At 49.1% G+C, this 24,330-nt stretch overlaps 9 protein-coding genes across 9 annotated transcripts; 3 read left to right on the plus strand and 6 right to left on the minus strand.

Annotated features, from left to right (window-relative positions):
- Window positions 1-67: 67 nt before the first annotated feature.
- V8C40DRAFT_285937 (glycosyltransferase family 2 protein) lies at window positions 68-2,709 on the minus strand (the record flags this gene model as incomplete). The annotated part of the gene is made up of 2 exons (XM_083222471.1): window positions 883-2,709; window positions 68-815 (listed from the first exon to the last, which is right to left on the minus strand). The coding sequence occupies exons 1-2, from the start codon at window positions 2,568-2,570 to the stop codon at window positions 68-70; spliced, it is 2,436 nt and encodes an 811-aa protein (XP_083075460.1). The 5' UTR covers window positions 2,571-2,709.
- A 320-nt stretch (window positions 2,710-3,029) lies between these two features.
- V8C40DRAFT_285939 (HET domain-containing protein) lies at window positions 3,030-4,878 on the plus strand (the record flags this gene model as incomplete). Its single annotated transcript, XM_083222472.1, has 1 exon — window positions 3,030-4,878. The coding sequence occupies exon 1, from the start codon at window positions 3,079-3,081 to the stop codon at window positions 4,876-4,878; it is 1,800 nt and encodes a 599-aa protein (XP_083075461.1). The 5' UTR covers window positions 3,030-3,078.
- A 62-nt stretch (window positions 4,879-4,940) lies between these two features.
- On the minus strand, window positions 4,941-6,955 carry V8C40DRAFT_238768 (uncharacterized protein). The gene has a single exon (XM_083214512.1). The coding sequence runs from the start codon at window positions 6,225-6,227 to the stop codon at window positions 5,364-5,366; it is 864 nt and encodes a 287-aa protein (XP_083075462.1). The 5' UTR covers window positions 6,228-6,955; the 3' UTR covers window positions 4,941-5,363.
- A 363-nt stretch (window positions 6,956-7,318) lies between these two features.
- On the plus strand, window positions 7,319-11,194 carry V8C40DRAFT_273715 (S-adenosyl-L-methionine-dependent methyltransferase; the record flags this gene model as incomplete). Its single annotated transcript, XM_083220519.1, has 2 exons — window positions 7,319-9,151; window positions 9,806-11,194. 2 exons carry the CDS (start codon window positions 7,319-7,321, stop codon window positions 11,192-11,194), a joined length of 3,222 nt encoding a protein of 1,073 aa, XP_083075463.1.
- Window positions 10,920-14,067, minus strand: V8C40DRAFT_238774 (P-loop containing nucleoside triphosphate hydrolase protein). Its single transcript, XM_083214513.1, has 5 exons — window positions 13,695-14,067; window positions 13,454-13,640; window positions 13,185-13,382; window positions 12,939-13,131; window positions 10,920-12,873 (listed from the first exon to the last, which is right to left on the minus strand). The coding sequence occupies exons 1-5, from the start codon at window positions 13,782-13,784 to the stop codon at window positions 11,319-11,321; spliced, it is 2,223 nt and encodes a 740-aa protein (XP_083075464.1). The 5' UTR covers window positions 13,785-14,067; the 3' UTR covers window positions 10,920-11,318.
- Window positions 14,068-16,749: 2,682 nt separating this feature from the next.
- Window positions 16,750-18,903, plus strand: V8C40DRAFT_273717 (uncharacterized protein; the record flags this gene model as incomplete). Its single annotated transcript, XM_083220520.1, has 1 exon — window positions 16,750-18,903. One exon carries the CDS (start codon window positions 16,750-16,752, stop codon window positions 18,901-18,903), a length of 2,154 nt encoding a protein of 717 aa, XP_083075465.1.
- A 266-nt stretch (window positions 18,904-19,169) lies between these two features.
- Window positions 19,170-20,454, minus strand: V8C40DRAFT_238779 (Caleosin related protein-domain-containing protein). The gene is made up of 5 exons (XM_083214514.1): window positions 20,201-20,454; window positions 20,048-20,136; window positions 19,949-19,981; window positions 19,529-19,892; window positions 19,170-19,474 (listed from the first exon to the last, which is right to left on the minus strand). The coding sequence occupies exons 1-5, from the start codon at window positions 20,349-20,351 to the stop codon at window positions 19,350-19,352; spliced, it is 762 nt and encodes a 253-aa protein (XP_083075466.1). The 5' UTR covers window positions 20,352-20,454; the 3' UTR covers window positions 19,170-19,349.
- A 455-nt stretch (window positions 20,455-20,909) lies between these two features.
- Window positions 20,910-21,468, minus strand: V8C40DRAFT_238780 (uncharacterized protein). Its single transcript, XM_083214515.1, has 3 exons — window positions 21,314-21,468; window positions 21,143-21,247; window positions 20,910-21,060 (listed from the first exon to the last, which is right to left on the minus strand). The coding sequence occupies exons 1-3, from the start codon at window positions 21,333-21,335 to the stop codon at window positions 20,933-20,935; spliced, it is 255 nt and encodes an 84-aa protein (XP_083075467.1). The 5' UTR covers window positions 21,336-21,468; the 3' UTR covers window positions 20,910-20,932.
- Window positions 21,469-22,184: 716 nt separating this feature from the next.
- V8C40DRAFT_238781 (bZIP transcription factor) lies at window positions 22,185-24,032 on the minus strand. Its single transcript, XM_083214516.1, has one exon. It carries the CDS (start codon window positions 23,837-23,839, stop codon window positions 22,349-22,351), a length of 1,491 nt encoding a protein of 496 aa, XP_083075468.1. The 5' UTR covers window positions 23,840-24,032; the 3' UTR covers window positions 22,185-22,348.
- Between the last annotated feature and the right edge of the window lie 298 nt (window positions 24,033-24,330).

The raw sequence follows: 24,330 nt of genomic DNA on the forward strand, positions 1-24,330 counted from the left end.
CCAATATGAAAGCATTGAGAAGTGATTGAAGAATTCAGCATGCGGACGTCTATGTAATATTTATTAACTAAGAGTCGTCTCTATTTCCTTCATATTCATGATACCGCCTATAACCTCTTCCTATAGTCATAACCCTGTTGAACGTAGCTCCAATCACTTGAACTCCAGTCAGCCCTGCAAGCACCCACATAACACCAGCGATGTAGTGCATCCCCTTGCTCTTTAGCACCTCCTTTGGCTCGGCAAAGTATAAGCTTCTGACATCTGCTATGCCAAGAACAAGAAATACCAGCATGGAGTTTGTAGTTGTCCAGGCAATCACAAGAAGGGCTTCAAGCATCCGAGCTGCGTTCTGCGGCCTCTCCGCTATCTGCAGCGGCGAAGCCATCTTTTGTACCAGCAAAAATCTTCGTTGCTTCATAATGTTAACCTGCTGTTCATATTGTGCTTCGAGCCTCTCATCGTTCAGCGCATCCATTCTGCCCTTGCCGTTCTGGGTCTCGACCTTGGGAAGTTCGAGAACCGGCTCGGCATCGGCTACAACATTTCTTAGGTTGAAAGTATAGCAAAATGCAAACACGTCAGAAACATTGACGAGAAATGGTACGAGTAATAGATATTGTATGGACGAGGTGACAATCGGCCAGAGATCTAGATTCAGCAACGAAGCCATCGTCCAGAGCACATATATGAAGAGAGCTGCGATGCCTAGTGAAGTTGTCGGATCTCCAAATATTTCACCTGGGCTCGATTTGTCGAGTCGCTCCAGATGTAAAGACTTGTGTAACATTAGGCAATAGCAAATAAATGCATATCTAAAACACATTGTCAGTACGTGGTATACAAGCTTCCAAACAAAACCATCGAGCCTATGAGACTTACGTTGTGATGATAAGCCATATCCAAAACAAAAGAGTCGGAATTTTCAAGTTCATCTTCCAGGACTTATTCAAAGTAGATACGAATGCAGTTATGAGGGAAACATCATACAGCCACTCCAGTATCAATCCTGTCACGTATCCGCCAGTTCCCCAGAAGCCTGAGGATCCTACGCTTGTCGTTAACACCTTGAAGTATATGAATATGTTGCCTAAAGCAAACCATGCGAAAAGTAGCTCGAAAGATTCAAACGCGAGTTGGATTGTAAACGCCACCTTCCGAAATATAGAATGGCTTGAGTTGAATATTTCGTGACAATGTGTAATGGCGTAAATCGTATCCAGAAAGTACGCATTGACCGGTCTACGTCGCATGAAAAGAAGTTCACCAATAGAATCTATACCATATTCCGTCGCAATCGCCGAGGTGGAATGTCGAATCACCCAGCGAGAATTCGGTCTGGTGATCAGCGCAAAGAACACCAAGCGCAAGCTCGCCAGCCTCATACGCGCAGCATGTAGTGTGGCACCAGATAACGTATCTGGAGGCTCGTTGGCTTCAAAATAGCTGTCTAGAGGACTCCTGCCCGTCTCATCGTCCAGGAGGGCTTCGTATCTGAAGGCGCAAAGCTTAGCAGGCGAGACTGGAACAAAGCCAAAGGCTGATTCAAACGGCAGTGTGAGGTAGTTTTGGAGATGCTGTTCAAATTTGGACGCCGATCCGACGATTTGAAAGATTTCCCAGAAGCTCGTGTCTTGTTTGACTCTGCCACAAACTGCTGCACACATGGGTTCGGCAGTCAAAGCTTGCCAGAGCTGGTAGATGGCGGTACTACCAAGCCTTGTATCAGACTGGATCGGCACACACATGACTGGGTCCAACACACGAGCAAACCCTCGATATGCCCATTTCTCAGAACGTATCATGGTCAAGTTGCGTTCTTGAAGGCAAAAGAGTATTTGTATTGGAAACTCGTATTGTTTTGCGGTTAGGTATACTTTGTCGCGAACAATCTGGAGGCCGGTCTGGGTTGTGTGCTCATAAAGGTGAGCCACCACATCTCTTCCGTTGACTTGTCGCCTTGCTATGCTCTCTTGGTAGATGCCCATACATGACAACAGGGCTTTCGTTTGCGGGTCTATGTTGTATCTTCCGGCGCTGAGAATACAAACAACAATGTTCTTCCATGATTGATCTCCCCATTGCTTGCAGAGGTATTGCACGTTGGAGAAAACGCGCTCCATCGTTTCAGCAAAGAGTATGTCATCTTCATTGTACATGTAGACGTTGATCATTATCTTGGTACGGCGTGGAGATGCGAAAAGCGTTTGTCTCAACGTGAAGCCTTCGTCAATAAACTCATGAGGCTCGCAAGTAATGGCCGTGTATCGTGTGTGCGTGAATTCGATATCATCACTCTCAACAGAGCTCCTAAGAGAGGGTGGAATGGGACAGTCAATCACAAAATTTCCTTTGTCAAGAAAGAATGGTGTCTTGGTTGGTTGTTGTCTAGATCGGGCCCCAGTTCGATGATTGAAGTGTCCAGGGGATATTTCATGCTGCTCTACTAGAATTGGCGAAGATTTAAAAACATGATGTTCAGAGCCTTGAGGATTTTGAGCTCTGGGCGGCTCAGTATTATTCTCGTCCTCTTGTGGTAATGCATCGTAGCCTGGTTTCTGTTGCGACATGATGTTGATTTCAATGAAGACTAAACGATGTGAGAACCCGCATTTGTGAATTGGCGATAGACCAGAGTCGGATATATGGCGACTGTAAAATTGACTGTAGGTTTCTCATTTTCATTCTTTCCTTCGCCCAGCACCTTTTCCATTCTTGGAGGGCCGAAACAGAGGCGGGGATGCGGCTGAAAGAGAGAGGGGTTTCATCACGATGCCCGTCCGCAGTAGTGGTCGAATAGTTCATTTCAGCTGATGCAGAGACCAGTGACAATTGGCCACAAGCGCACTCAACCCTGTTTTGTAACAGCAGCTGCATAAGGCGTACTCGTAGGCAGTGAGTGGCGTGTAGTGTCGATCTATTGATTTCAAGAGGTTGAACTATCTTCGACCCATCATCTTCTGCCTAAATAGCAATCCATACATAATCCTGTCGCGTATATTCCCATGGTTCGCAGGGTCCGAAGGAGGGCTTAAAGTCTGCGCCGAAGTTGAACAGAATCGTCGACATATTGACACCATGTCTCTGCCATATCAATACACCAAGTTATCTCCAGCGGCAAGTACTCGGATCTTGGAACTTCAACCATCGCACGAGCAAGAAGGCCCGCTACGATGTAAGCTGTGTGAAATTAATATAGAATCTGATCCATTCTATGAAGCCCTATCATATACCTGGGGTAAGCCAGAGTTCACACAGCCACTCATTCTTGATAATGAGTTCGTAATAAACATCACTCCAAATCTTCGCGATGCTCTGCTACGCTTTCGATCTAAACTCAACGTGCGACGTCTTTGGGTCGACGCCATCTGCATTAACCAGCAAGATGATGACGACAAAGCGAAACAAATCCCTCTCATGACTGAGATATATAGGCGTTGTTCGGGCGTCGTGGTTTGGTTGGGCATTGATGCTCGCGGGTCATCGTCAATGGAGGCTGTTAATGCGTTTTCTCGACAAATCGATCATCAAGACGATGAGAGCATCATCCAAGAAGACCTGGAGTCCCTTGTTTGCTTACCCTGGTTTGGTCGACGCTGGATTGTCCAGGAGGTCGTTCTCAATCCAAACGTAACTCTTTTCTGCGGCGAATCCCAGATGCCGTGGCTTCGTCTCCTCCAAGTCGTCCGGAGTAGTCAAAACATCAGCGGACTATTGTCAGTGGTGAAGACAATGGAGTCAATTTGGATATATCACTGTCTTGGAATCGAAGCCGGTTCACAGGCATCTCTACGACTGATAGACCTCCTCTCCATTTTATCTGAACTGGGATGCGTGGACGCTCGCGACCGTATATACGCGCTCGCTGGTCTTGCTTCCGACACATTCCTCACTCAGCCCGGCGAAGTAAGTCGGGATCCAAGAGAGATTAAAATCGCTGTGAGCTATAACACACCGGCCGAAAACCTATACATGGATCTCATTACTACCAATTTTCGCTGTTTCGACTATCGAGATCTTCTCAAGCACACCGACCTCAGGGCAGACGGATCACACTTAGGCGGGCTCTCCTCTTGGGTTCCTGACTGGAGGCTGCCAGTGATTAGACAGACGCTCTCAGGGGGGTGGAATCTCCAGGGGTCACCCAAAGTATCGCTTGATGCGGATTTGAAAGCTCTACATATTCAGTTCCGAAAGAAACAGGGTGATCCTGGGTACATGATCCATTCATCGATTGAGAAAATCTCAAATGCCTTTCCCCTCAATGCCTCTACGAATGCCATCATGGATTGGATCAAAGAAATTTGGGATCTCTTACTCGGATGGGCTACGACAGCAACTCGGGAGCTCTTGATACACCAGCTCGGAATGATCTTCTTCCAGGACCACATGAGAGACGAGTGGTCCAAAGCAGTCGCCAATTATGATTGGCAAATGTACTACTTCAAGGGTTACGCAGAGTTCACGGAGATGATACTGAAAGGGTCGGAATATTCTGAGGACGAGAAGTCGTTCACGTTGCTTAAACGCACCATGGAAGGCCGTCGACTCTTCCTATTATCGCCCAAGCCTGAGGGACCGACATCAAGCAACGATGAATCCAAGTCTATCAGCACCTCTGACCGGCCTGCAATCGGAATAGGCCCGTCACACGCACAACCTGGTGACCTTGTCTGTACTAGAGACACCACTACAAAGACATGGGCTGGGATTTCACACGCTTGTACTGCCGACTCTACTTTCTTGCTTCGTGAGGCTGGAGATGATGTGACACAAGACAAGTTTTTCTATATAGGCGAAGCCAGGGCTAACCGACGCCATGGTGAGGGCGCAACTTGGGGAACAGGGCACAGGCTACACTCTATCATCTTATGTTGAGCATGCTAGATCTCTCATGTCATTTCACGGGCGACGGGCTGGCAAAACCTGGCGAGATGAGGCGAGACGTCAAATGGCTATATTTATCTATGAAGTTTGAACACGAAGAATTAGGACAATCAATTACAACAACTTCTGTCAGAAAAAGCAGGCCAAAATTCCCTCCAGATCGATACATAAAGTTAAACACAGCCTCCACAACACGCAGTCAAATGATGAAAAAAAAAAGGACACTCATGATCCTCAACCCATCTCCATGCTAGTCCCGCTGACTTGACTCGAATCTCGCCAGAGTAATAGCCGCAGTATAATGTTTGCAAAGTGTTAAAGATGTTCGAGCCGAATAAGCGCAGGTGGTATATGATATAAACCGTGTCATTCATCTTTGAAAGATGGATCTGTAAATGACAAAGACAATCTTGACGAAAGGGACATCAGAGGTGTTGATTGGACATGTGCCGCACCGATTCAATTAGCATTAGACATTATTTTCCACCGGGTGAAGTGTCAATATCGGCGAGTTGCTTCGCCACGGAAGGCGGAGGGCTCGTTTGGACCAGACCTCCGGATCCTTGGCCTGCTTGCTTGGCAGTTCGAGGCTGCATGTAGTTGGCCGGTAAATTGGCAGACACCGTTGCCTTGGCGTCCTGGTACAAATCGAAGCACTCCGCGAGAATCTGGTCGGCAGTTTGGTCCGCTGGAGCAATACCCGAGTCGAGGATTTCCTTGATGTGGTCTTCCAGTGCTTCGAACTCAGACTTGTCGTACCGATATCGATCAGGCAATCCACTGTTCTGCAAAAAGGCAAGGAGGCCAGCGATGACAGTGTTTGCAGCTCCCAGAATCGTGATTGGAGTACCTTGCGAAAAGGACATGGAGCCAAGAGCCGTCAGCGTCGCCCCAATGAAGAGCTGTAGCAGCATCAAGATCCATCTGATGCCACTAGACGCATGGTGTAGGTAGAAGAACTTGGTGCGCTGAGTCACAGTATCCTTATACAAACCCCGAGGCATGCCCCTGGGTGGCCAAACCCAACTGGTTGGATGAATAGGCGTATGCTGCTCCCGATCTCGAATGCCGCCTATTCCATGAGCGACGACGCCCCATTCTGTAGGCGAAAGGAACCTATGGCGAGGTGTCTGGTGGTGATGCTCATCTCCTGGAGACCTGTGAGGCTTGGGCGGCGAAGAATCCTTAGGAGTGCCACTGGGCACTGGGGCCATGAGCTTGGGAAGATCACCATGAGTATGAGAACCTGTAGACGGCATAGGAGGGTTATTGGTCCCCACAGAGAGAGGAGGGAGCGTGGGAGCTTCGGTGTTTGGATGTCCCTTTGCTGGCTTGGACATGATGGGCTGGAGATGCTGCCACGATTGAAGGAATAGGGACAGGAACAGGATTCTGGGGCTGCGGTCTGCTGGGTTGGGCACTGGGCTCGAAGAATACCAAGAACTCCGTGTTTGAAGCACAGATGAAGACAAAAAGACGATGAAGGTGAAGAGCCATGGCTCCAGAGAGGGAGAGAAAAGTAATTTCGATCATGTCGGCTAATTCTTCGTCTGAACCAGCGGAAAGAAAGAGGCAGAGGGCGTGCTGGGCTCAACATCCGCAAAAGCTCCTACCTGTCGTTGAAAAGCAGCAGAGTACCTGCGTATCGAGATGCGCTTTGGCACATGGCGAGACGAGGATAAGCGAAGACATGACATCAGCTTTTCCTTTGCCGATTAGGTGCTATCGGGCAACACGAGAAGCAGTAGAGAAGGGCATCCCGACATTGCATGGAAGGATAGACCACTTGCAGTATTGACCGAAGATTTTCAGAGCGGGCATGATGAGGGCATATGGTATCAAGAGTAGCCGGTAGTGGCATATAAATTTGGAGTGTCTATCGACGCCATTATGGATGTCACATGTAAGTGTGCTGGATAATGTGAGGTAAGGTAGCGTTCGATAGCAGGCAATCCGTCCAAACAGCTGAGTTGCTTATTCTCCCAAAAACATGTGACGCGACCAGATGAATATTCGAACTGTAAAACTTGGCAAAATATATGATCCGTTTGAGACGAGCATTACAAGCTGCAACTGAAGCAACAGGAATCAACGGCAGCATTGAAGCATGTACAGTACCAGGTTTAGGTAGTGGGGCTGGCTGTTTCACCGCTTTGGAGCAAGCGGCAGAATTTCAAAAAAATTGTGGGCTTGAGCTCTTGCCGACTTGAAGCTTTTCTCAGTCATCAGGATCGCAAACAGGTTGTTGCCCAAAGGTGCAGTTGGATATTGCATGTTTCGCTGCGCTTCTTCCCTAAAGCTTCTGCTGCGTCTTCCGGCAACAGTGAGACCTGCCAGTCCCTGCGGTAGTATCGCCCCGAAAGTCAACACACTCACGACCCGGCGCCTTATTAGCAGAAATTCTCCCAGTTGGTCTTCTTCAATTGCGCCAATGGCAGGCACTGTCGAAATTGAAACCGTGGAGAAGGATGGGAAGCAATTCCGCGTGGTAAAGGAAGGCAAGGCAACCATCTTAGTGCCTCAGGGTGCCAAGATTGGAGAGGACCGAGGAGAGGTGCAGCAGGTGTTCTACAATCCGATCCAGCAGTACAACCGAGACCTGTCTGTTCTTGCCATCAAAACATATGGAGAAGACATATTGGCGAAAAGGAAAGAGAAGATTCTGGCAAGATCGAATAAGCACAGCAAAAAGCGAAAGCGAGACGAGAAAGATGACGGCAACAATTCAATCGAGACAGAAGCGACGGCGGACGTTGCGCCAGACGTGGCTACTGAGGCCTTAGATGAGCAGAAGGGTCACAAATCGACATTTAGAATGCTGGACGCCTTGTCAGCATCTGGATTGAGAGCGCTGCGATATGGCCATGAACTTCCTTTTGTCACTTCTATCAACGCAAACGACCTCTCCAAATCGGCGGCCGAGTCTATCAAGCTCAATGTGAACCACAACGGTCTCGATGATATAATCTCAGTAACGAATGAAGATGCTCTTGCGCACATGTATCGCGCAATCGCAGATGGCCTCTCCAAGAGGGATCGCCACGGAAATCCCACCAAGTCTCACAAATTCGATGTCATCGACCTAGATCCGTACGGCACTGCAGCACCTTTTTTCGACGCCGCATTACAATCGGTTAGAGATGATGGAGGCCTTCTTTGCATCACTTGCACTGATAGTGCTGTCTGGGCGGGCCATAGCTACTGCGAAAAGACATTTGCCCTGTACGGCGGTACCCCTATCAAGGGAATGCATTCGCATGAAGCTGGCTTGCGACTGATCCTGAATGCTGTTGCGACTTCTGGTGCCCGATATGGTCTGGCCATCGAACCCCTGCTCTCTCTTTCCATCGATTTCTACACAAAAGTTTTCATCAAGGTCACCAGATCACCGCAGGCCGTGAAATTCTTGGGATCCAAAACCATGGTGGTATACAGCTGCGACCACGGATGTTCTGCCTTTGAGACCCAATATCTGTTGAGAAGCAAACCAACGCCTAACAAGAAAGGCAGCGGGTCGTTTTATAAGCATGGCATGGCGGCAGGACCAACAGCTGATAGACATTGCCAGCATTGCGGCCATGTGATGCATGTCAATGGTCCGATGTACGGAGGTCACATCCACTCGGCAGATTTCATCCAAAAGCTTCTCGATCAAATTCCCAACGCCTCGCCAGAAGTCTATGGTACTCTCCCAAGATTAGAAGGCATGCTACGAACGGCCTTGGAAGAGATTATTCCGGGACCTGAGGCCGATCCCACCGTGGACCCCAAGGATGCTCAGCATGCGGAAATTGACCACTGTCCCTTCTTTGTTATCCCCTCCAAGCTAGCAACTGTAATTTCTTGTGCTGCCCCGAGCGATGACATGTTCCGTGGCGCTCTGATACATCTTGGTTATCAAGTTGGGCGAAGCCACTGCCGACCGGGCAGCGTCAAGACGGATGCCCCTTGGTCTACGATTTGGTGGATCATGACAGAATGGATCCGTCAAAAATCTCCTATTAAAGCGTCAAAGTTTACACCATTGATGCCTGGCTGGAAGATTCTACATTCTGCCGGGCTAGTTGGTCGAGAAGATGGAGCACCGCAGGAGCCTGATGGCAACATGGAAGATGTCCAGGCAGATGAAGAGCCTCAGAGCGCAGAGGCGGCGGAAAAGTCTGATGAGCAAGTTTCAAGCCCGAGCGAACTAGAGCTGAGGAAAACGCTGGTATTCAACGAGGATCTCGCACGACTGGGCCGCCTACGGGATACCCAGAAACTTGTGCGATACCAAATGAATCCTCGACCAGACTGGGGACCTTTGTCCAAAGCCAAAGCCCAGTGAAAGTAATAAAGCAAGCGACGACGGACGGCATAGTCGGCCTTTAAGTTAATAAAGGGCATTGCCCACATCAAAAATCCTGAAATGATCCTTTGGAGACTTGAAATGATCCATTGGCGAGTGTCGACCAAAAGTCTAGATAAACTGAGCCCACTTACATGCCGTGAAGGATGCGCTTATGTCGAATGTGTGAAACTATGATCCTTTTACAAACCCCCACCAAAGGAGGAGCGGCGAATCATGCCGAATCACGCAGAATTAACGCCGGATCGCGTGCACCCCGTCGCTGCGACTCAGATGTGACACAAAATTGCTGCGCCAAAGCTCATACCATCAAGGTATGTGATATATACACGAGCCAACTGCGTCTCATTTAGAGCCCTCTGGGTTTCTCATATTATTGCCAACTCTGCCTGCGTTGGTATCGTTCTTAACGAATTTACTCATTTTATCTATCGCATTTATCCTTTAACCTTTTTAATGAGCTCCGCGAAGCCCCAAGCGGGGCTGACAAATGTTACCAGCGTCTCGGTCTCGGACGGCGGTATCTCCTGGAATGACAGCAATAATGGCAAAGGTGAAGCAAAATATCAGAATTTGCTGTTTATTCTTGACCTTGCACAATCTTCCAGCCAAAAGGCAGGTTACTTAATCTCAATTTTGGTCGAGAGCCCGGAGAGTCCAGAAGATCGCTTCCGACTACTGCTCTTGCTCGCGGACGCTATCCCCGATGAACTCCGGCAGCGTCTCATCACCGGCCTACCTTCTTATCTGCGGCCTGTAAATGGTAAGCAGGAAGTCGATGTCGTTGTATCTACGAAATCGGGTGTCGGTCTCTCTCTGCAGTTCTGGCAGAGTGTATTACAACCTCTCTGGACCGTGATCGCAGAGCAGTCATCCGATGCAGACGTCCGAGAGTCACCAAACGTTCTTGTCACGGAAGATGCGCAAAGCGTTCGGAAATTCGCCCGACGTGTTGGTGGCTCTGAGGGCAACTCGACTGGCGAAATCGCTCAATCAAGGACCATTATTCTTCTGAGCGGAGATGGCGGCGTTGTCGATCTGATAAATGGGAGCTCTCACGATGAATCTGTATTAGAGAAGCGACAGTTACTCTTAGCTCTTCTCCCGCTGGGCACAGGAAATGCTCTTTTCCACTCTTTGCACAAGCCCCTTCAGACAACCCAAGATGGCAAGACTGAAGATGCCTCTCCTCTCGTACTGGGTCTGAGGACGCTATTCAGCGGTGTTCCCGCAAACTTGCCTCTATTCCGAGCGTCGTTCTCCCCGGGGTCGCGCATTGTCAAATTCACACCGACGACTGAAGGACCTTTGGGAGATGACGCCTCCAGTAATCCGTTACATCTCGAGAAAGAAGAAACTCGAGTATCGCATCTCTTTGGTGCCGTGGTGGCAAGCTACGGCTTTCACTCCAGCATCGTCTACGAAAGCGATACCCCCGAGTACCGTGTCCACGGCGATAAACGCTTTGGCATGGTTGCCCAAGAGCTCCTCCGCGAATCACACCCTTACAATGCACAGGTAGATGTTCGCCATCCCTCTTCGTCCTCAGCATCGCAGTGGGAGACTCTCCCGGGAGACAGGCATGCCTATGTGCTAGTCACGCCGCTCTCTAACTTGGAGCGCACATTCACGATATCTCCCGCGAGTAAGCCTCTTGATGGGAAGCTCCGTTTAGTCCATTTCGGTACCATAGGGGGCGAAAGGACGTTGGACGTCATGATGAAGGCGTATGATGAGGGAAAGCATGTTGGGATGAAGTGGGATGATGGAGAGGAGGTGCGGTATGAAGAGGTGGATGAAGTGAAAGTTACGGTTTTAGAAGAGGATGAGCGATGGCGAAAGGTGTGCATTGACGGTACTATTGTTGACATACCTCAAGGAGGGGAGTTGTCTGTACGAAAGGAAGAGAAGAGTGGATTTAACATTTTGGTTGATTCACGGGTGCTGCCAAGCAACTGAATAGAGAGATAGATGTTGGATACAGTGGATTTCTAAAGCGCGCCAGTTTGATTAAGATTGGATATATCTTCAATATAGTCCACCCTCTCACTTATTCGCCAGCGCAAGTCTTAGAAAAGCAACCTCATAGACCTTCCATCATTTTCTTCGCCCTCTTCTCTATGACGCGTGAAAATCCATCAACGCCGTCTTTCAGTTCTGTTATTCCTCCACCTTTAAGTCGATAGACGATTCTCCTTCGCTTCATTTCTTCTTCCTCTTCTTCTTCATCATCGTCTTCGTCATCCCCCGCATCCTCGATCTGGCCTTCTATGGCCCCGCGCATGAACCATCTGTCGTGACTCACCAGCACAACAGCACCCTCCCATTCGTTCAACGCCTCTCGCAGCGCAGTCACTGTCTCGTAGTCGAGATGAGTGGTGACTTCGTCGAGTACTAGACACTGCGGGTGTTTCCAGAACAGTCTCGCTAGCTGGCATCGCACCAGCTGGCCACCGGATAACTTGGAAATAGGCACATCTGATGCGAGTCGGCCAGGGAGACCGAGTGTGCCTAGCAACCCGCGAATCTCCCCTTCATTAAGAGCTCCGTCAACCTCCTTGGTCAAGAGAGCAAGTGAGGTCAGTCCATGCTCAGCACGACCGATAGCCTTTAACTCTTCGACGGCATGTTGGGAGTAGTAGCCCATTCTGAGGCGGGGATGCGTCGTGAGTGTGCCGGACGTTGGCGAAGCCTCTTCAACAAGGAGTTTGATAAGTGTTGATTTACCAGCACCATTCAAGCCGAGAATACCAATACGATCGCCCATACTCACCGTGAGGGTGACATCCTGAAGAATCATTGGGGATTTCGATGAATATCGGTACGATGCCTTGTCCAACGAGATGAGTGATCCAGGAAACCTCAGCTCAGGAGGTTCAGGCAACGAAATAATAACTGGTCGCTGCTCTGGAGGAATCTCGATTCCCTCTCGGCTGGTAAGAAAGAACCCGACGAGATCCCTATTCAGCTTAAATCGAGTGCCCTTGGCGCTGACTTGCATTCCCCAGCGGTCGTCAAGCTTTTTCTGCCGAGACTTTGCCTGGCGAATTTTGTTCTGATCATCGTTGGCTTTGCCAGCCTTGAGGTTCTGCGCAATGGTCTTCTCCATGTGGGCTTTCTGCTTGTCTTGGGCCTCCTTCATCTTGATGAGCCACTGCATTCGCTCGGATTGCGAACGTTCGTATGTTTGAATGTCGCCATGGAAGTAAGTGAGCTGCTTATCCTTCAAGATGAGAAGATCCGTACAGAGCGAGATGAAATCGCGATCGTGAGAAACGAGAATCAGTGTAGGGGGCTTGTCTGTATCTGCTAGAGCCTGCAAGTAGCGCTGTAGCCAGACAATTCCCAACAGATCCAAGAAATTGGTAGGTTCGTCCAGAATCAGAATATCGGCCTCCTGCAGCAGAGCCGATGCAAGCGAAGCCCGCATATGCCAGCCTCCAGAAAGGCTGGACAGGGGCTTTTCCATGTATGCCTCGGTGAAGCCAAGACCCGTGAGAATATTCCGGGCTTGGACTTCAATCTGGGCTAGTCTTGAAGGCTCGACCTGTATCTGCAGATCTGCCAGCATGTCGGCTGCCTCTTGGGTTTCCGCTTGAAGAGCTTCAGTCGAGATTTCGTCATCGGGCTGTTCGAGCCTATATGCCGCATCTTGTTAGTGACAGGAAATGGATTGCCTGAGCTTGACAATCTATGAGCTTACAAAGCTTGCGAGTCCGCAACGACTTTCTCAAATGCCACGAGAGCTTTTCTCGCCTGTAACCCTCGAGCACCACTTCGTAGTCGAGCTTCTTTGTCTACAAGAAAGTGGCGCTTCTGAAGCTTCTCATGCTTCAGACCTCTCAAGGCCCGAATAGGAGCGTATGGATCCGCGGCATCAACACCATCCGAGAGAACTAGTAGCTGTCAATTGAAGCGTCGTAGATGTAATCGCGAAGAATGTGTGTACCTTTGATTTCTTGCTCAATCAAGCTTCGGGCAGTGGCACGCTCAATGACTTCTTGCAGCACAGTTCCCTGGCCACTTTTCTGCGTGTTCGTCTTATCATCCTCATCGGACTCTGTGAGCTTCGTCTGCTGCAGAATGGCAATCCTGGAGCCCTCTTGAATCCCGGGAATGAGCTTCTGAGCAATAGCCTTGAGCAACGCTGGAGTGATTCGAGTTTGCCCCTTGGTCAGTCTCCTCGCAACCTCTCGTGCTAAGCATGTGAATTCTCACTCGACTTCCCCGTGCCATTGCGGCCAACCAAGGCGTAGCGCTGGCCTTCTTTCAACCGCAGCTTGGCATTGGACAAGATCTCAAGGCCATCTGATTTCGATTTGCCTTTGGATTTGGAAGCAGCCTTTTCAGGCTTGTCTGCCTTCTCGCCGGACGTAACAACGATGGTGAGACCATCGATGTCGAGCTATTCTCTTGGATTAACAGGTATCATGGAATCAAGGGTGCTGATGTGACGAACTTCGCGGTAGCTGGAGCTATCGATGTTGAAACGAGTCTGCTTGGCCGTGCAAAGAATCGTGGCCACCGACTCAGCTGCCATGGATGTCATTTTGGCGGAAAAGAATTGTACGATTTTGCTTGAGTTCTGCGTAGAAACGTGGGGGTTACTGCTGTAGATGGAGTATCGCGAGTACAGCACATCAAATGACTACTGGACTAAGCCGATACGATCGACGAGACAAATCTTGATAATGCCCAAAATTGGGGGTCCAGCGGCTTTATGGCCAAGCATCATTTCTTTCGTGCAAACCATTCAAAATGATGTAAACGCGAAACGGCGAGCGCAGCGTTGGCCGCCACTGCCCCAGTTTCGACGCGTCTCCAACGGCCATGGCCCGGGTTTAGTTGTTTAGTTGTGTGTATTGCTAACAGCTAAAGACCTAAGGAACAACTAAACTAGCTAGTGAGGAAAGAGTCGGCCTCTTATCCTCAAACAAAGCCATCAGTAACTTGGCTGTCAGTGAATGCATCTCAAGTGAATATAGTAGTCAGTATAAGTCACTGATGCTAAGGCGGGAGCCTGCATAATCAACGGATATAAGTCATCCACAGTGAATGCCAACAGGTTTGGCTCACAGAGTGAGGACCGGTCCGTAGCCCAACCTGGAAAATCAAGACCACCTGCAAGCAGATCCAAGACAGTGCGAGGTGTCGGCCAGTGACTCATACGCGGAGATACATGCTCTAGCGCCGCAATTTCAAAGCCACTCGCAGTGGTGCTACGACCCTTATTTGCCTTATATATCCAATTGCCAATGATGAATGACTCTTCAAATGACTCCCTACCGTGATGATGGCACAAGATGTCCCAAGATATGCACCACACTTCACCCAGGAGAGCATATCTGTACTGGATGTTTACTGAACAATCTCGGTGACATTCGCCCCTCCTCTGTATTGGGTCTTACGCCCTCTTATGGTCGTCACTCATATGGTAACCCTCGTAGTCGATTGCAAGGAGAAGGCACGATCCAACCCAGCAGATGACGATGACGCCTTCTTCTCCTTCTTCTACGTTCTTAGGAGTTCGGCATGATCCAGCCCAGCAGATGAGGATGACGCCTTCTTCTTCTGCGCTCTTAAGAGTTCGTACCTAGAGGTAGAAAGGACCTTCTGGATGGCTTCAATCACACCTTGAATGAAGACTGTCGACTAGCCCTCTATGTACTAAGTACGAACCCAAGCAAGCCCCCCGTTTGCCCGAGGCCGGACGCTGAACCTGAACCGACCTAACCTGGAGTGATGTGATGCTCCGAGCGGAAGGACAGGGCCAGCACCTCAGAGTACTGTGGGAGGTTTTGGAGGGCAGCCGTCCTCATTGCTCAGCATCACTACCTCGTAGTACGCGAGCAGGGGAGCGTTTTCTGACATGGGTTTTGAAAGGAGTGCTGCAAGATTTACACATCAGAACTCTCGCCATAAGAGCCGTCATGTTACCATTGGAGAAGCTATAGCATCTTTCAATTATGCGTAGGAATTCTGCCAGGCTAGAGAAAGCTGTTGGATCAGCACAATCTCGCAAACTACTTGGGGGCTTCAAGATCGTGCAGTCAGATCCCTGTGTAGCTCCACATACTAGGGGGGGCGTCCGACCGGGAAAATCGCCGTTACCACGGAGATCTGGCTGATCTTGAAGCCCCCAAGTAACAATCTGTATAACGGCATTTCAGCTGATAAAACTTGAGATTTGTTAGCTAGGAAAAAGCCTGTCAAAATTCAAAGAAGAAGCCTGTCAGGTTGAAATCGCTGTCAGGCGATTTCGGGGCCTGCCAAAAGGTATCGCATACGCCTAGTACCTAGGTAGGTACCGCTTATAGCACCTGGCATTACATGTATTTTCGCACATTTTTTTCGAAGTCCGATCCATCCTTGACGTGCACCCGCGTTTGTGCTTGAGAAACCCAACGACTCCATGTCTCTAATCACATATCACCTACAAGGAGCTGCCTGCGAGCTGGCCTCGTACGTTGGCCGTCCTTAGGTACAAAGTCTCGAATAACGATCCTTCAATATTAATACCTAACCTAGTCGGCGGCATTCTGTCGACGCGGCTGGCTCGTGATTCTGAGCGCGATCGCTTGGCTGGCCGTGCTTCCGCTTCATTGATTTGGCTGGATCATCTCTTTGTGTATCGATACTATCGATACTATCTATATTGCGGCTACTACCGATACTACAGCCTCCAAGGCGTCATCATCCATCACGGCAGTCTTCGCGTCTAGTCCTCCACAATGGATGAAACCACCACAATAGATGAAATCACCTCATTAGATGAATTTTTAAAGCTTGATCGTCAGCTCCGGGAGGAGGAGCGTCAGTTTGATGAGGAGCAGCACCGGCGTCGGGAGGCAGAATGTCAGCGCCAGGAGGATGAGCGTCAACTTCAGTTTCTTGAATCGATTCAAGAGGAGGAGCGGCGTCAGTTTCAAGGTCAGATTCAAGAGGAGCAACGCAGCCAACAAGGCGGCATCGTCCATCACGGCCGTTCTAGTTGGAAATTCATCGTACCAGATGAAAGCACCACAATGGATGAGATTGCAGAGCGCCGTCCTCGCTGGCGATTCATCGTACCAGATAAAATCACCACAAAAGATAACATTGCAGAGCGTCAGCGCCAACTTGAGGAGGAGAAGGAGCGTCAGATTCAACAGGACCAGCGTCAGTTTCAGTGCCAGATTCAAAAAGAGCAACGCAGCCAACAAGGCGGCATCGTCCATCACCCCCGTCCTAGCTGGAAATTCATCGTACCAGATGAAATCACCACAAAAGATAACATTGCAGAGCGCCGTCCTAGCTGGAAATTCATTGTACCAGATAAAATCACTACAATAGATGACATTGCAGAGCGTCAACGTCAACTTAAGGAGGAGGAGGAGCGCCGGATTCAGGAGGAAAAGCGTCGGATCCAGGAGGAAAAGCGTCGGATCCAGGAGGAGTCTCAAGAGGAGCAACGCAGCCGCCAAGGCGTCAAGGTCCATCGCTGGCGATTTATCGTACCAGATAAAATCACCACAATGGATGAAATTGCAGAGTGTCGGCGTCAACTTGAGGAGGAGGGGCGCCAGATTCAGGAGGAGGAGCACCGGATTCAGGAGGAGAAGCGTCAGCTTCAGTGTCAGATTCGAGAGGAGCAACGCAGGTTCAAAGAAGCCAAGCCCAAGATTTTACGAGAATATCTCGAAACCTGCCACTCTCTTCATCTCTCTATGCGAGTGGTGACTTCTCCCTTTTACACCACAACGGAGGCAACACCAACCGGCTACATCTTCCCTCGCAGGATTGTTCCTTGGGATGGCTTCGCAGCAAAGCAGGAAGAAATTTGGAATGATCTCTGGACTAGCAATTTCTTTCACTCTCAGCCACAATTTCCATCGGAGCGTCAAATAGACTACGTGAAATCTCGCATCAAACCAGTTAGAAGCGAGTTTGGTCTGCAGAATTTTGAGCGGGCGGCTGTTGAGGATGCCGTTGAAATCTTGTTCGAGCGCGCATGCGAGGATTCGCGTCTGCAAAGCAGCCTCAACCTGCAAGGGGCCGTGACATTCGAAGATTGCACAAATGTCGAGGAGGAAGCCGGATTGGGAGCGCCCAATAGACCTAAAGCACGGCGCAAATCAAGGGGGAAGGGCAACACGGTCGATGAGTTTCTAGTTTGCAAGACCTCAGACGGCGCCCAGGCTCCCGTGGCGGCCATACAGTATAAGCCACCACACAAGTTGAGCATCGACCAACTAGTAACAGGCCTTTCCTCGGAAATCCGGCCGGAGCGCGATATCATCAATACAGATGGCGACGATTTTGTTTCGACATCAAGGCGGCTCGCTACCGCCGCTATCACGCAGTTGTTCTCTTACATGATTGGCAAGGGCCTCCAATACGGCTATGTGTGTACAGGACAGGCCTTTGTCTTCCTCCACATTCCCGATGACCCTTCTGTGGTATTCTTTTCCGTATGCGTTCCTAGTGTGGACGTACTGGACAATGGCGACCTAAAGCTCCATCGCACGGCCGTCGCCCAAGTCTTCGCCTTTCTTCTACAAGCAATACGTACCGAACCACCACCGGAGGCCTGGCATGATGAAGCTGAAAAGCTTGGTCTTTGGGAAGTCGAATACGATGACATTCTTGCAAAAATTCCACTCACAGACCGCAAACGCATTGATCCCCTGACTGCTCCCTACCCGCCTCAGTGTTGGGAGGATTTCAAATGGTCTTCTCCTTGGGCCCCATCGCCTATTCCAAATGCTTATCGTACTGGTGGGAATGTCTCCGCGGCAGAGATTGTACAAAGGAGGCAAGACGAAACAACGAAACCTCATATAGGGAGCCAGCCATTTTGCTCTCAACAGTGCCTGCTTGGCTTAGCACTCGGGAAAGACGTAGATAGGAGTTGCCCTAACGCTGGATGCCACGGACAGAAGCACATTGACCGGCTTGAGTTTCTACACTTTATAAGAGAGCAACTTGCTGTAGACCGCGGTCGCGACGCTGATTGCATGCCGTTGCACCAGTCTGGGTCTCGTGGCTCGCTCTTCAAGCTACGGCTATCATCACACGGCTATACACTCGTCGCCAAGGGGATGGAGGGTCTCGACCTAGCCCGTCTGCAACATGAGAACGAAATCTATGACCGCCTCCTCGCAATCCAGGGCGAGTATGTTCCTGTATGTCTTGGTAATATTGACCTCCTTCTCCCATATTACTATGACTCTGGCGTCTACAAGCATTTCTTGTTTTTTTCCTGGGCTGGGCGGCCTATCTTCGAATATAAAAACCAAATCAACAACCTCGACATGCCGGATGCAGTCTCAAGGATTTTCAAGGCGATACACAAATTGAGGGTTCTCCATCGCGATGCGGAGCTGCGCAACATACTATATGATGAACATAGCGGTACTCTTATGGTTGTCGACTTCGAGCGTTCAGTATATTGGAAACGTCAAACTCAAGCATCCGTTAGCGGAAAAGATCGCCAAGCCAGAAAGAAACATAGGGAACTGCAGAAGCAGCACAAATTAGACATGGATAGAGAAGCAGAAATGGCGAAGCAGGGGATAATAAGCAGACCAACTCATCAGTCACAGGAGATATCAGAGGCCAACTTTGCAGCTGAGCTCAAATGGGCCGTGTATGAGGTCTCGAATTACGTCTCAAACTTAGAGACCTAATATCTGGTATGCCAAACAAAGCGAATGCCCGGATGTATGCAAGCTACTAGAATTACCAGACTACTAGAGATAATAGAGATAATAGAGCTACCAGGACGGCTTTATGGGTGCATGTATAACACGACAGCCGTTGGGAAACCGTCCAGAGAGTTATGGCCGGGGCCGGGAACGCACGGAGACGGATCATAGGCAAATGAAGTAGACTTACGTTAACAAACGAACCACGAGTAGAAGAACTACAGACAACGGCTTTTATCATCTAGAGGGTAGAGTCTTAATCACAGCCGCAGAAACTTGGCCATGGACATCAGCTTTTGTATCATCATCCCCGGAAAAGCAAGACTTTTCTGTTACAGTGACGTGGAGAAACGGTACTTTTGTGTCATATCTAGACTTCAACCATTCCCTGCCTTTTGTATTGCGCGACGAACGTAATACGGCTCCGATTACTTGCTCGAGTGTTTCCTCTCCTTTGCCATCTCGTCAAAAAGACTTCCATCGTAAAGCTTTCGGATATCTTCCTTCTTCATTCGTCCATCTTCGGGCCAGAGAAGGATGTAAGTTGTGAACCCTGGGTCAATATTAGCCATCGTTTACAACCCACACGGAGAGCCGTTATACAAACATTCAATAGAAACGGCTGCCCAGCCAAATGGATCTGCCAGCAACCTCTGGCCCTTAAGCATGTTGAATACATCCCGTACAGTGATATAGTCCTTATCGTCCGCGTACTTGGAGAACATGTCTTCAAACTTTTGAGGTACGAAGCGACCTTCATTATCGTATGTCCCACTATCGCTTCCGTGCTTACTCTTGTGAATGTTTTTTAGATAGATACGGAAAAAGGGATCGGGGAGGAGTCCGGAGACGGTCGGGTAGGAAAAGGCGAAGTGAACGACGACTACGGCGATGATGCAGAACAGGAAATTGAATCCTAGTGCGTGGAGGCCTTTGAAGGTGTCCAGAGGCCAAATGATACCGTCTTTATCCTGCATCGTAGTTAGAGGGTGGGCTGATCAGAAAGACGGGCGTCAAATTCTCTTACACGGTCAAAGTAATCGCAGTGTTGTTGCAAGACCTGTTCAATATCGCATGTTAGTCTGCGAGCTCCGCAAAGCATTCAAGGTACAAAAAGTAAGCTCACAGTCTGATTTTGATGCTCCTTTGCCCAGTTACCAGCTTGCGAGCCTTCCGGCTGGTCGTACGTTGCGGCAATGTTTGCTCTTGGTGTGCCTACATTCATCTCTCAGTTACAGTGCCAGGAAATATGCGGCTCGCCCATCTCGTTATCCCATACCAGTATGTTGGAGCCTCACATCTCCCTCCGGCTGAAGAAAAGGTTTTCGTTGAAGTGTGATTGGTGCAGCATGGATGTAGCTCTTCACCGCGTCTGAATTGCCTTTGGAGTCCGAATCGATCCCGTTTACCAATGCCGCCTTGTAATCCATTTTGGCTTTTGTCTTGTATGCTGCGATTTACACAGAATTGATGATAGGTATAGGTTGGAAGAGAAGAAAATAAAAGAAGGAGGTCAGTCAGATTGATCTAAGGGGAACGAAGTAGAAGAATCATCGTCTGTTCACACGAAAAAAAATGAGTGTGACGTGAATTGAATTGCCCTTTATTCCGCCATGACGACATTGTGAGTTCATGATTGGAGTTTGCAGGCATTGCTGGGAAAGCTTAAGCTTGAAAATAAGCAATTGAGAAGAGACAGACGCGGAAGTGATCATCCCGACGTCATAACGCGGAATGTTCTATGTCTTGCACCAGCAAATGTTTTATATCACATTATGCAAAACTGAACCAAAGCCAGAAAATTATCATGTGATTATTGGCCAAACTTTAATCGCACAAAGAATTGTTAATAGAAAATTGTGTGGCACTTTGGCAAAGTTCCAGATCCTACTGACGACGAGAATACATGTTTTCAAACGGCCAGTCACCGAAACAGCGCAAATCGTTGTTATGATATTGCAAGCTACATGATTCAAACATCATGAAACACCTAAGATACAGAGAGTGAAATTTAAGCTGCCTGCTTCGTCAGAGCTTCGCTAATACGCCAGAGCTTTTCTGCCTGTGCGGGATCAACAGCCCCAGGCAATAAGCCCTCTTTTGTCAAGACTCCGTCGGCCAAGTAGTAGCCATCCTTGTCTAGCAAAATATGTCAGTATTTGATTAGGTTGCACGAGTGAAGTTGAGGTGTAAGAATGCTTAAATGAACTGGGTGACTTACTGGATAGTCGAGAGTCGAAAGCGGCGATAATTCCGGTCGAGGATCCCTCAGCCAAGGTCTTGGCCTTAATCGCCGAGTTCAGGTTACCGTTGTCGTCGATCCAGCCTGTCGCAAATTAGAATTGTGGCAAATAAAAAAAGACGTATAATGAAGAGTATGTGAGAAACATACCGAGTGCCTTGAAATCCTCCATCGGAACGCTCCTCGTCAGACCTGTGGTGACAATAACACCAGGATCAACGCTGAAGGAACGCAATCCCCGCTGGCCAAAGTGTTGGACCAAGCCGACTGACAAGAGCACATCACATGCCTTGGAATTGCTATACGCCGTCCACTTCTCATAGTCTTTGCCGTTGTTGTATGACAGGTCGTCCAAGAAGGACAGATTGGCACGGGATTGAGCTTCGCTTGAATAGGTCACAACGACGCCGTGCTCCGAGGCGAGCAGCTTCTCGATCAACAGGTTGATGAAGAGAAAGTGACCCAGGTGGTTTACAGCAAATTGCATCTCAATGTCGTCCTTGGACTTCTCAAATGACGGCACAGCCATGACGCCGGCGGTACAGATCATGGCATCAAGAACCGTAACAGAGCTGTTTACCTCGGCGGCAGCCTTGCGGGTGGCCTCCAACGAGGAGAGATCAAGCACGATGGGCTGCACGACGGTGCCTTGAGGGATGTCGAGGGACTTGATCACTTCTTGCAGCTTGTCCGCCGCTCGACTGGCGATGAGAAGTTTGGCCGGCTTCTGAGCCAGGATGGCTCGAGCTGTGTCGGAGCCTAGAGAATTCGGACTGACGCCGGTTACAAGAACTAAATGCCTAAAATTAGCAAAGCAGATGCTGAAGAAGAAAGGGTAAAAACGACTGACTCGTCTTTCCGGTAATGGCATCCTTGAGAGCCGCGGCGGCCTCGTCAGATGTTGTGTGGAATCCAAACTCTGCCATGTTGATTGTAATTGGTGTTCAATAGATATTGATTGAGACTGTTGCTGTTTGCAATTTTTCAGTATCCCACCTGGATGGGCTTTTTTATATCTAAATCCACGTCCATATGCTGTACCCAGACGTGATGACGCTATCACAAGCGCGAGCGTAAGCAACACCACCAACAGCCCTGACAACGATATCTTCAGTCCGATAATTCCGCATTAATAATTCAAATGTATATACTCATTTTGATATCGAGTAAAGTATTCATCATTTCTTAGTCTCGCATAGATATGTACTCTCCCCGTTGTGCCGCCCACCACCGTGAGCTATGCCACAGTTCACCATCTTGTCCGCCAATAAGCCATTTCCATTTCCGCAAAAACCACTCTTTCGCTTCCCAGCTATGGCTATCCCACGGTGTGCCATAATCCATACCATTCTGACCGGCAGAGCCCCAGCACACAAGCCCATCATGCAACATTAGATCCAGACAGAGATCATCCTCGTCCAACAGTGGAGGATCCGCCACCAGAGCGGTCAAGGCACGCCGTCGGAAAGTGGGAAATGGTAATGCGTCGATGTAGGGATGATGTGATACAGTGTACTGAGATGAAATCGGGCGCAGACTAAAAGGAATGTTTTCATCTTCTGTCACTGTAGAAGTGTTGGTGCCCTCAGCTGCGTTGTTAACGCAAAAAGGAGATAGACTGCGCTCGTCAAGAAAAAGGCCAAAGTCAAAGCCAAGAGAACTAAAATTGGTAAATAGAGCTGCAAAATAAGAGAATCTCGCGATACGAAGGGCGTTGCGATAGGGCGAGTAAGATGTCGCCGGCGATATGGCGAATCTCATCTCCGACAGCTGTGATTCTGTCTTCTCTGGGTCGCTGACTTCGAAAATCTGGTCTTCAATACTGTTTGAGCTCGTCTCGGCCAGTAGTAGAGATGATATCATATCCACGAAACTGAAATCGCCGTCTTTGGCCAGCTGGGCGAGGAGACGTCGCGTAGACTGGGGAAGAGATTGAAACCACTTGCGGATGAGCTGTGGTTTTCTGATGAGTGCTTTGCCACTAGGCCGGTGGATGTGTATGTCTTTGCGAGTAAGTGATCTCGAGGCTGAATACATAGATGCCGATGTATTGACAGAGAGAAGAGAGGAGGATGAAGTTGCAGTAGCAGTATTATCGGATAACCCAGCCGTAGTTGATGTTGGTGCGTCCAGTGTGGCCATGCTCGACAACTCCCTTGTATCAGTATTATGGAGTAGATCAGAAAAGCTTTCTGTTGTATTGTGCTCTGAGGCTGTTAACTGGCCCTCATTGGAACTGATCTGAGGTAAAGTCATCATTTCGATATTGAGTGAAGCGGATGCTGGATCATCTAGCCAAACGTTGGTATTGTAGTCCCAAGCGTTCAGACTGTAAGACTGCGAAGAATCAATGGCAGTTGATGTAGCATGTGTCTGCAAAGACGGCGAGCCTTCTATTCCCAAGGGATCCGCAGTTGCTGGAGGCGTCACTGCAGTCCTGTTGGGAATTGACCCAGGTTTATACCCGGGCTCCAAGGACGCAACCTTTGCTTCTAGCTCCTTCAATTTATCCCGTTTTCGTTGACGATACGCCCTCTGAGCTCTGCAATTTTGCATACGCCGCTCAGCTGAGATTGGCTTGTTTGGACGTTGCCTTGATTTTCTTTGCGCTGGTAGTTTTCTAACGTTGGATTCATCGCCAACCAGCTGCGGAACCGTGTCGCGTGGGCTTGACATGCTGGCCTCGATGCTTTACTCTCCCACCACGCTTACTCTGTAGGTTTTATGCGTGAATGGTAGCCAAAGCTTGGTACCTTTGTGGTTGATTGTTTTGATTACGCTTCATTCAAATGCCGATGAATGCGTTGCTAGTATGGAAATAGTTGTTGAAAGTTGGTATAGGAGATTCTCTTTAGATCCGAACATTAACGTCGAATGCTTACGAGAAGACGTCAAGGTGCTTACGGTTCGGGAATTGCCAGGAGTCAGCGTAGCTTTAGGTACCGTGGCGCTAATCATACCGCAAGACTCCACTAAAACAGCATAAATATACTTGAGGGTACTCGGTGTGGCTCCCGGAGTTAAGCATAAGAGCGTACCTCGTTCAACGGCACTTATAGTATTTGGCATGCATTTAAATACCGATTTCTAGGCGATAAATTGTAAGAGCGCAATTTGTGATATAATTCTAATGCCCGTACAAAGATCGAGTTACATTGAGACGACAG

This window comes from Trichoderma camerunense (assembly GCF_050948025.1).
Source record: "Trichoderma camerunense strain CBS 138272 chromosome Unknown V8C40scaffold_5, whole genome shotgun sequence".
Lineage (NCBI taxonomy): Eukaryota > Fungi > Ascomycota > Sordariomycetes > Hypocreales > Hypocreaceae > Trichoderma > Trichoderma camerunense.

Excerpts from the sequence above, each read along its gene's own strand:
- V8C40DRAFT_238779 (XM_083214514.1), bottom strand. The coding sequence starts at position 20,351 with ATGGATTACAAGGCGGCATTGGTAAACGGGATCGATTCGGACTCCAAA. Across the intron at positions 19,982-20,047 it reads AGGAGCATCAAAATCAGACT|GTCTTGCAACAACACTGCGA; the intron begins GTGAGCTTACTT and ends GATATTGAACAG. Across the intron at positions 19,893-19,948 it reads ACTGCGATTACTTTGACCGT|GATAAAGACGGTATCATTTG; the intron begins GTAAGAGAATTT and ends ACTACGATGCAG.
- V8C40DRAFT_238781 (XM_083214516.1), bottom strand. The coding sequence starts at position 23,839 with ATGTCAAGCCCACGCGACACGGTTCCGCAGCTGGTTGGCGATGAATCC.
- V8C40DRAFT_238768 (XM_083214512.1), bottom strand. The coding sequence starts at position 6,227 with ATGTCCAAGCCAGCAAAGGGACATCCAAACACCGAAGCTCCCACGCTC.
- V8C40DRAFT_238774 (XM_083214513.1), bottom strand. The coding sequence starts at position 13,784 with ATGACATCCATGGCAGCTGAGTCGGTGGCCACGATTCTTTGCACGGCC. Across the intron at positions 13,641-13,694 it reads ATAGCTCCAGCTACCGCGAA|CTCGACATCGATGGTCTCAC; the intron begins GTTCGTCACATC and ends CCAAGAGAATAG. Across the intron at positions 13,383-13,453 it reads CAATGGCACGGGGAAGTCGA|CGTTGCTCAAGGCTATTGCT; the intron begins GTGAGAATTCAC and ends GAATCACTCCAG.
- V8C40DRAFT_238780 (XM_083214515.1), bottom strand. The coding sequence starts at position 21,335 with ATGGAGGATTTCAAGGCACTCG. Across the intron at positions 21,248-21,313 it reads GGAGGATTTCAAGGCACTCG|GCTGGATCGACGACAACGGT; the intron begins GTATGTTTCTCA and ends AATTTGCGACAG. Across the intron at positions 21,061-21,142 it reads TTTCGACTCTCGACTATCCA|ACAAGGATGGCTACTACTTG; the intron begins GTAAGTCACCCA and ends ATATTTTGCTAG.